Below are 10,237 nucleotides of genomic sequence, written 5' to 3'. Positions count from 1 at the left end.
TGGCGGTTTTGGAGCAGGGGCTTCTTCCTTGCTGAGCGGCCTTTCAGGTTATGTCGATATAGAACTAGTTTTACTGTGGCTATAGATACTTTTGTACCCATTTCCCCAAGCATCTTCACAAGGTCCTTTGCTGTTGTTCTGGGATTGATTTGCACTTTTCACACCAAAGCACATTCATCTCTAGGAGACAGAACGCGTCTCCTTCCTGAGCGGTATGACGGCTGCGTGGTCCCATGGTGTTCATACTTGCGTACTATTGTTTATACAGAACCAGAATTGTGGAGGTCTACAATTCTTTTTCAGAGGTCTTGGATGATTTCTTTTGATTTTCCCATGATGTCAAGCAAAGAGGCACTGAGTTTGAAGGTAGGCCTTGAAATACATCCACAGGTACACCTCCAATTGACTCAAATGATGTCAATTCGCCTATCAGAAGCTTCTAAATTCATTACATAATTTTCTGGAATTTCCAAGCTGCTTGAAGGCACAGTCAACTTAGTGTATGTAAACTTCTGACCCACTGGAATTGTGATACAATTGTAAACAATTGTTGGAAAAATGACTTGTCATGCACAATGTGGATGTCTAAACCGACTTGCCAAAACTTTTTTTTTTTTAAGTTAAGAATTTTGTGGAGTGGTTGAAAAACAAGTTTTAATGATTCCAACCGATGTGTATGTAAACTTACGACTTCAACTCTGTGTTCGATACAACAGCATACTAATTAGCAAACAATTGATTAAAAAAACAAAATACACCTGTCCTGTATAGCATACCTGAACCTGCATGACATGAGCCATCCTCAGCTCCTCTCCCAGCTTGGATAGAAAGTTGTAGGTAAAACCAGTCTATTAATGTCAAATAATGTCAGTCCACCCTCAAAACACTAGCTTATTATGGATTGTTTCATTATGCAGTATAGCCTACTATTTATAGCAGTATTTAGCTGCAATTTAGCTGTTATTTATAATCCTTTTATAAACATTACACATCAAATAGCCTAACAATGAGGAAAAATATTCAGCTTGAGGATGAATGTTGCCACTATTTATTGTTGATATCAGGTTGTGTCTAGCCTACACAAATGGACTGCAATCAAGGTCAATGAAATGAAATCCAACTTGAGAGACTCTGCTGATCTTCTGAAGTCCCCCTGAGACATTGTGCCTTATATGTCCATTGTGCTGCACACAATTTAAACTTAGTCTTGAATGATGCATGCCAATATATGCCAGATATAAAGCACTGTTGATATTCCAACCACAACTCAAACACCGGTTCACCAGTATGAATAACATCGTAAACCACGTTTTTTTGTTTGAGCCCTCAAGAACTGTTGTCTGCTAAATATAATCATCTATTTGCATCTGCCAATTTACAATTTAGTGGCTGTTCAGTATCCAGACGACCTGTTCCCAGAGCTTCCTATACAGTTATCTTGAAGTAACGTGTTGATGCCGGACATTTTGTAGAATGAAAGGCTCAATTAAGATGTTGCAGAACTGCTGAATTTGATATTTGAATCACCACTCCCTTCTGCTCAGTTTCTCTGGTGTTGCTATGGCTTTCAAGCTGTTTTTACCATCCATGCAAGTCGCTAATGCGCAGAGAACGTTTTCTAAACTCAAACTCATAATGAACTACCTAAGAACAAAGCACTAGGCTCTCCGTCTGATATGAGCTTTTGATCACCCGAGTAAGCTCCACTCACTGCACTGGCGCAGTGGTAGCATTGACCACGGCATTTGTTCACCGATATCACCTTACTTTCAATCAGTTCGATTACTTATTTTTTAATACCTGGAGCACTTTGATCAGTCACATTCTTGAAGTCCAAGAAACAAATACTTAGCTTTCTAGTAGTAGATTTTTATGAATTCTTGGGGGGTTACTGACAAAATTATACAATAATTATATTATATATATAATATAATTATTGTATAATTTTGTCAGTAACCCCCCAAGAATTCATAAAAATCTATATATACTATATATATATAAATAGACATCGATGACAGGCACATAGAGCTTGTGCAGTAAGTGTAGGTGAACCAAGAGTTAGGATTGCGACTGGCTACACAGTGGCACTGCAGAGCGTCAGCAAAGCAGGACCTGTCTGCCTGAGTGATTGGGCAAGGATCGGGAAGATACGCCAGTTGCCCCATAAACCATGCATCTATGCACAAACGGGTTCCAGATTCACATACAAAACTCTGTGCAGGCATGCTCAGAATTGTACATCTTTGCCATGACTGGTGATGTGTTTAATGTCTCAGAAATCACATCAACATGGTATAATAAGATGGGCGGCTGGAAGCCTGTAGGTTATTTGTAATCACTGGTCAAGTAATCAATCAACTGATGAGGTCCCTTAATCTCAGATCTATGTAAATAAAACCAGAGATATGTGTTACACAGTGAATACATCTATTCATAATGCATGGTATGAAGTACAATAGGGATATTGCTATCTAAATGGAGCAGAGAAAAATAATAGTGTCAACATTATGAGTCCATTCATTTACTACATTATAATAACCCTGATGCTGTGGCATTGGGAGTGGTCTAAATCATGTTCCAATGACAGTACTGTAACCCCAGTGATACACCCACAACAATGGCCAGCTAGAGTTCAGAGGGTTTAAATGACAACTCGTCATGCTGTGTGATGACATGGTGTACAATGGCTCCATCTACTGTAGAAAGCGAGCTCATGCTTTTGAGGTTTAAGGCTGACTTGATTTGTTCCATTGTGCAGAAAAACATATACCAGTATTTACATGGTGGTGACATTGGCTGGTACAGTGTTATTACAGTATAGATACACATAGTTACATAGTACTTACAACTATTCCTGTTTGGACTTTATAGGCTATCAATTAGACTAGCAAATAAACTTAAATTGACAGTTGGCCCAAACAGGCCACACTAAGTACTAATGTGCGCGCACACTGTAATTATCCTGTACCTACCAATGTAAAAACATAGCAAATAGATCAGCTTTTAGTGTCACTTAAAATGCGTTATAAAGGTTTTGTATCGTTTCAGCCAGTAGTTTTGAAAGTAGTGCGTTCAGTAATAGTGTTCAACGTCATCCATTTGGTATGATATGTTACCTCCTGCAATTCGAACCATATGTTATGAATTCCAATTCTAACAATATACATTACACATTTGTAAGTGCTTAAGATCCCGTTGATTCTCTTTTGAAGTAAAGTGGGACTTATTGTTCTCCTGTTGGGAATCTGATCCTCTGATACTGTGTGTCACAGTAGGACCACAACATACTCATTATCCTCACCCACATGTCATGTCCTTACACAATATTCAAGCATGCACTGCCGTTCAGAAGTTTGGGGTCACTGAGAAAAGTCCTTGTTTTCCATGAAAACATTGATGAAATTAATTGCAAAATGAATAGGAAATATAGTCAAGACGTTGACAAGGTTATAAATAATGATTTTTAATTGAACTAATAGTGTCCTTCAAACTTTGCTTTCGTCAAAGAATCCTCCATTTGCAGCAATTACAGCCTTGCAGACCTTTGGCAATCTATTTGTCAATTTGTTGAGGTAATCTGAAGAGATTTCACCCCATGCTTCCTGAAACATCTCCCACAAATTGGATTGGCTTGATGGGCACTTCTTACGTACTATACGGTCAAGCTGTTCCCACAAAAGCTCAATAGGGTTGAGATCCGGTGACTGTACTGGCCTCTCCATTATAGACAGAATACCAGCTGATTGCTTCTTCCCTAAATAGTTATTGCATAGTTTTGAGCTGTGTTTTGGGTCATTGTCCTGTTGTAGGAAGAAATTGTCTCCAATTAAGCACCATCCACAGGGTATGGCATGGCGTTGCAAAATGGAGTGATGGCCTTCCTTCTTCAAGATCGCTTATACCCTGTACAAATCCCCCACTTTACCACCACCAAAGCACCACCAGACCATCACATTGCCTCCACCATGCTTGACCAATGGCGTCAAAAAAAATAAAGTCCTTTGTTTCTGGCCATTTTGAGCCTGTAATCGAACCCACAAATGCTGATGCTCCAGGTACTCAACTAGTCTAAAAGAAGGCCAGTTTTATTGCTTCCTTAAGCAGGACAAGAGTTTTTGGCTGTGCAAACATAATTGCGAAAGGGTTTCTAATGATCAATTAGCCTTTTAAAATGATAAACTTGGATTAGATAACACAACGTGTCATTGGAACACAGGAGTGATGGTTGATGATAATGGGCCTCTGTTCGCCTACGTACAGTTGAAGTCAGAAGTTTACATACACTTAGGTTGGAGTCATTACAACTTTTTATTCAACCATTCCAAAAATTTCTTGTTAACAAACTATAGTTTTGGCAAGTCGGTTAGGACATCTACTTTGTGCATGACACAAGTCATTTTTCTAACAATTGTTTACAGACAGATTATTTCAATTAGTCACTGTATCACAATTCCAGTGGGTCAGAAGTTTACATACAGTAAGTTGACTGTGCCTTTAAACAGCTTGGAAAACTCCAGAAAATGATGTCATGGCTTTAGAAGCTGCTAATTGATTTGAGTCAATTGGAGGTGTACCTGTGGATGTATTTCAAGGCCTACTGTCAAACTCAGTGCATCTTTGCTTGACATCATGGGAAAATCAAAAGAAATCAGCCAAGACCTCCACAAGTCTGGTTCATTCTTGGGAGCAATTTCCAAACGCCTGAAGGTACCACGTTCATCTGTACAAACAATAGTATGACTATTGGGACCGCGCAGCCGTCATACCGCTCAGAAAGGAAATGTGTTCTGTCTCCTAGAGATGAACGTACTTTGGTGTGAAAAGTGCAAACCAATCCCAGAACAACAGCAAAGGACCTTGTGAAGATGCTGGAGGAAACAGGTACAAAACTATCTATGTCCACAGTGAAATGAGTCCTATATCAACATAACTTGACAGGCCGCTCAGCAAGGAAGAAGCCACTGCTCCAAATCCACCATAAAAACAGGGACTTATACTAGGATTAAATATCAGGAATTGTGAAACACTGAGTTGAAATGTATTTGGCGAAGGTGTATTTAAACTTCCGACTTCAACTGTAGATATTCCATTAAATATCCGCCGTTTCCAGCTACAATTGTAATTTACAACATGAACAATGTCTACACTGTATTTCTGATCAATTTGATGTTATTTTAATGGACAAAAAAAGTGCTTTTCTTTCAAAAACAAGGACATATCTAAGTGACCCCAAACCTTTGAACAGTAGTGTATATCATCTACCCCATTTCCAAAAGAGGCATCATTGACAATAAAAACATATGTTCTACAGACACACTATAATCACTTTGGTTCTACTGTAGGCTTCCTTAGCCAAAACAATACTCATGAGGACAAATCATTTCAGTTCATATTTTTGGTACTCATTTTACAGTAACTATTCTTCTAGTATTCAGTGTTATACCTTCAAGTACCTTACAGTGTGGTTTACAATTCAGCTAACACTACTACGCAGCTATTGATTTGTGACTCAGCAGAAATGTAAAGCGATACAGTGCTACAGAGAGTCACCCACAAGAACTGGCTTATTGTCCATGCTATTGTCCATGCTACAGTCCTGCAGACGCCCATACTCAAAGTCCAGAATCCCGTTGTGTAGTTGGCTCCTCTCGTTGGCGTTGTCAAAGCTGTTCTTGCCATGGATTTGTTTGAGGTGTTTGCGGAGCACGGGCTTGTGTGCAAACACCATGTCACAGTAGTTACAGCGATGGGGCTTGTCTCCGCTGTGTAAGTTCAGGTGGTCCAGGAGAGAGCATTTCTGAGTGAAGGTCTTGCCACAGATCTTGCATTGGAAGGGCTTGATGCCAGCGTGGACCCGCATGTGACGGTGCAGGTTACCCTTCTGGGTGAACATCTTGCCACACAGCAGGCACATGAACAGCTTGTGCATCTTGAGGTGGTTGGCGTAGTTCTCTAACTGGCGGAACACGCGGGCACACTTTGGGCACTGGTGGTACCACTGAAGGGATTTGTCTGAGTTTCGTAGGTGCCCCCCCAGATTGGGTCTCCCTGTGGCTGAGGTGGGTAGTGGAAGGGGGCTGAGTGGGTATCCTGGCATGGGTGGCATGGTCATTTCGCTAGCCCGGGTGTCCACTGTGGAGTTGATGAGGGAGTGCTGGGGCTCGGGGGAGTGTATCGACAATGGGGGGCTGGTGGGGAAGCACACTGCGGTGGAGGTAGAGGGGCGTTCAGACATCTCAGACATCCGCTCACACACAGACTCCACCTTTACGATGGTGATGGGGCTCTCCTCGCCCTCACTCCTGTCTCGCTTCTGCCTCTGGGGAGGGGTCATCAGCTGAATTGTCACATCATCTTCATCGTCTTCATCATCCTCCTCCACCTGACAATGCACTACCTGTGCTTGGGGCAGCTCCTGTAGTCTCTGGGCATGAGAGGCTCTGAGAGTCTCTCCATCTTCTTCCTCCTCCCGAGGCTGCTGTTTCACCTGGCAGGGTCGCGGCTGGATGAACTTCTTGAGAGCCTGGGTGCACTGCTCCACTACGTGGCCCATCTGGAGGAAGCTGGCCACAGTTAGGTAGTTGACCAGCTCTATCTCAGGCAGCTCCAGGGTTCCTGTGTAGCAGGACAGGAGCAGCTGATGGCCTACCTCCGCCTCCTGGATCATGGAGATCTGGACCTCCCTCGTGGATGAGTCCTGCAGAAAGAACTGGTCCCGGAGGAAGGGAGAACCGGCTGCCAACACCACCTTGTGACCTGGGACCTAATAATAATATTGATAGAAAAACTTTATTTGTATAGCACAATTCATACAGAGACTGCAACTCAAGGTCATGTGCATAATACAATAATAATCTAAATAGATTAAATAGATTTAACAAACATGGTATACAGTAAAAGCAGCATAGAATGCTTAAAAAGTGCAAAAACACAGGTGATTGATGGATACGCACCTCCAGGTCATTGATGCGCACAGTGACGTCACAGAAACTGGTCTGGTGGCGGAGCAGGTTCATCTTCTGCAGCATGGAGTCTCCGAAGGTTCCGAAGTGGAACTGGAGGATCACCTGGTTCTGCTGCTGGGCCATGGACATGGTGGCTTACTGCAGCTGCCTGCAGGCCTGGTAGAAGAGAGCAGATACAATGGCAATACATTTGATAACAGGTATATGGAAGATGCTGCAGTTTAAAAGCATTTTATGACTTGTCATAAGCATATGACCCTCTTATATTATTATCTGAATGATCCTGACTTAATAACAGCCAGTTTGAGACAGTTGAATATGTCATAAATGCTCAAAAGACATTATAAAGGCTCAAAGCAGGAGGAGGAGTACAACTTTTATTTGGATTTCTGAGCAATGCAGTATCATGTGAAGAAGTGCATAATTACCCAAAAGTCATAGTCAAATCATATCTATTTAGAAAGCCCTTACATCAGTTGATATCTCAAAGTGCTGTACAGAAACCCAGCCTAAAACCCCAACAGCAAGCAATGCAGGTGTAGCAGCAAGGTGCCTAGGAAAAACTCCCTAGAGAGGCCAGAACCTAGGAAGAAACCTAGAGGAACCAGGATATGAGGGGTGGCCAGTCCTCTTGAGGGGTGGCCAAGATGTTGACCAGCAGGGTCAAATAATAATAATCACAGTGGTTGTCGAGGGTGCAATAAAGCAGTCCCAAACTTGACAAAATAAATATGAGTTCATGACATAACATATTACAAAATAGATAATTGAACAATAATGCTGAAATTATAAGAGATCAATATGAAAAATCCAACATATCAGGTACTAAAACAATATCAAAATCTCCAATCTCACGTGGTAATGTGAGGATTGTTATTATGCTGCTGTGGAGAGGATATATAGCCTGGTTAACGCGCGACCCTTCGATAGCCTATTCGTTGGAAGACTAACTAATGTTTGATGAACATTAACAAACAATGTTAGTCCCTTTGGAGTAAAATCTAACAAACACAGTAAAACGTCATTCATTGTTTAGAGAAACGACCTAGCAAAATCAAATGTCTATTTGGTGATCATTTTCTTCAAGAGAATCTGAATGCTGCTCTAAAACAGTGGCCATATTTCACCACTGTTTGCGGAATGTAAAGACAACGGCAATACAACATATCAGCGCTAGAGAAAATATTCTCCTATCGTCTATTGCCAATAGGAAAATCCCTCCACGAAATCTGGCTTTCTCACGGTAAAACCGATTTAGATGAATCTACTTTTCAATATAGAATCGTCTTCAAAAACAGTGCGGAAGAGTAGGGAGGGGCGCCACAATCTCAACTCGAGCGGTCGAGAGAGGGATGCCTTTTTAAAGCGGTAGAGAGCCATTACAGCTAGTGGTCAGACTAACGGTGAGTGAGTGGTCCCAAGGACCTAAAGCTGTATCATGGTCCACATACGATGATGCCGGATAGTCCGTCGTCCCATTGTGACATAGCCTCGCGGCTCTGAGAAGGGACGCACTGCCTGACTCACCTCCTCACCAAAATTGACAACCAACGCGTCTCCGGTATCCCACCCAGCAAACTGTCGTTAAAAAGACGTTGAAAAGACGATTTTACCCGACGGTTAATATACCTTCGGTTTTGGTTGAAAGTGAAAGTTGAAAAGTCGTATTTTTTCATGTCGAATATACGTATGTTTCATGTCGTTGAAAAGACACCTATAAAAATACGTCCTTCTACGGCCGATTCGGTTGAAAGTGAAAGTTGAAAATATATTTTTTTTAGGGCTTGTTTGAAAGACTTGCAAAGAGCATAATTTCAATGTCCTTGTAGCCTATACACATGGACGCAGTAACCAAAAAAATGGTCTAATTATTTTCCATTAACAATCACACTACTCATTACATGACATTTCTAAAAACTTTTGGCCACGACTGTTGGTAGGGGTGAAGTGACTATCTGTAACTGATGTGAAATGGCTAGCTTGTTCTCGGTGGTGCGTGCTAATAGCGTTTCAATCGGTGACGTCACTCGCTCTGAGACCTGAAGTAGTTGTTCCCCTTGCTCTGCAAGGGCTGTGGCTTTTGTGGCGTGATGGGTAACGAGACTGTGACCCGGCCTCGGCAGTCTTCGGAGGCTCTTGGAGGAACTCGGGTAAGCTTGAATCCTCTTGAGGACTTCTGGAGTTCATCAGATGCAAAGTGGGATCCTTGAGTGACTGCAATCAGACCTCTTCTCCCTCCTACGTTCCCGAAACCGTCAATGGAGCCGGATGGTTTAAGGCAATGAGTGAGTCAAGATCCATCGGTAGTTCCCAGGCTGCAAGCTCGTCCCTTACCCCTGCCTTTAATCCGTGCAGGAACATGTTGAACAGCACTTCCGGGTTCCACGTACCCTCCGCTGTCAGCGTGCGGACCTCCAGCGCATAGTCTGCCACACTGAGGGAGTCCTGCCGAAGCTCGAGTAACTTCCGGGCAGCCTCACTTCCGGACCCCGGAGTCTCAAAAACCTTTCTCACCTCCGCTGCAAATGCATCCAGACTGAAGCAGACGACAGATTGTTGCTCCCACAATGCCGTGGCCTAGACGAGTGCCCTCCCGGACATCAGCGTAATAATGTACGCCATCTTCGAGTGGTCTGAGTGGAAAGAAGAAGGCTGCAGCTCGAAAACGAGGGAGCACTGGGATATTAAGTTCCGGCAGGTTCTGGAATCTCCATTGTAGCACTCCGGGGGAGGTAAGCGGGGTTCCCGGGAAACTGGGGTGACAGTGCTGCAACCAGCCGAGTTACTGAGGGGCTGGGAGGTTACCGCGGTGGTAGGCTACCTAGTAGGCAACCCACGGAATTACTCCCGCAAAGCATCCAATGCTAGGTCATGAAGTTTGGCCACGTCCTGGAACCCTTCCATCAGACCACAAAGCATCTCCTCGTGTCTACCAATGAGGGCTCCTTTGGAGTAGATGGCGTTGCGGAGCTGGTCCAAGTCTACTGGGTCAGTAATGGCCAGTTCGTACTATCAGGAATCAAGGGAAGACCCAAGTGCAGACTGTGTGAAGTAACAATGTTTATTGTCACCACAGGGGCAGGCAAACGACAGGTCAAGGGAGGCAGGGGTCGATAATCCAGAGCAGAGGCCAAGGTACAAGACGGCAGGCAGGCTCAGGGTCAGAGACAGGCAGTGGTCAGGCGGGCGGGTACAGGGTCGGGACAGGCAAAAGTCAAAAACCAGGAGGACGTGATAAAGAGAGACTCGGTTAAAACAAGAGCTGAGACAAA

At 43.2% G+C, this 10,237-nt stretch overlaps 1 protein-coding gene across 3 annotated transcripts; it reads right to left on the bottom strand.

Annotated features, from left to right (window-relative positions):
• Positions 1-2,770: 2,770 nt before the first annotated feature.
• LOC135514275 (zinc finger and BTB domain-containing protein 26-like) lies at positions 2,771-8,736 on the bottom strand. 3 transcript variants are annotated; one of them, XM_064937637.1, is made up of 3 exons: positions 8,493-8,736; positions 6,954-7,121; positions 2,771-6,763 (listed from the first exon to the last, which is right to left on the bottom strand). In XM_064937637.1, the coding sequence occupies exons 2-3, from the start codon at positions 7,092-7,094 to the stop codon at positions 5,537-5,539; spliced, it is 1,368 nt and encodes a 455-aa protein (XP_064793709.1). In that variant the 5' UTR covers positions 7,095-7,121; positions 8,493-8,736; the 3' UTR covers positions 2,771-5,536. The 3 variants fall into 3 exon arrangements, with proteins under 3 accessions (XP_064793709.1, XP_064793708.1, XP_064793710.1); XM_064937636.1 differs by having other exon boundaries at positions 8,501-8,736; XM_064937638.1 differs by having other exon boundaries at positions 6,954-8,521.
• Positions 8,737-10,237: the final 1,501 nt, after the last annotated feature.

The sequence above is a fragment of the Oncorhynchus masou genome, chromosome 25 (genome assembly GCF_036934945.1).
Source record: "Oncorhynchus masou masou isolate Uvic2021 chromosome 25, UVic_Omas_1.1, whole genome shotgun sequence".
NCBI lineage: Eukaryota > Metazoa > Chordata > Actinopteri > Salmoniformes > Salmonidae > Oncorhynchus > Oncorhynchus masou.
The sequence above is the reverse complement of the archived record's forward strand: the minus strand, read 5'-3'. Positions and strand labels throughout refer to the sequence as shown.

What these genes read in the sequence shown, in the direction of transcription:
- LOC135514275 (XM_064937637.1), bottom strand. Translation starts at nt 7,094, where the DNA reads ATGTCCATGGCCCAGCAGCAGAACCAGGTGATCCTCCAGTTCCACTTC. An exon ending in TGCGCATCAATGACCTGGAG is followed by an intron (nt 6,764 to 6,953) that starts GTGCGTATCCAT and finishes TATTATTATTAG; the next exon opens with GTCCCAGGTCACAAGGTGGT.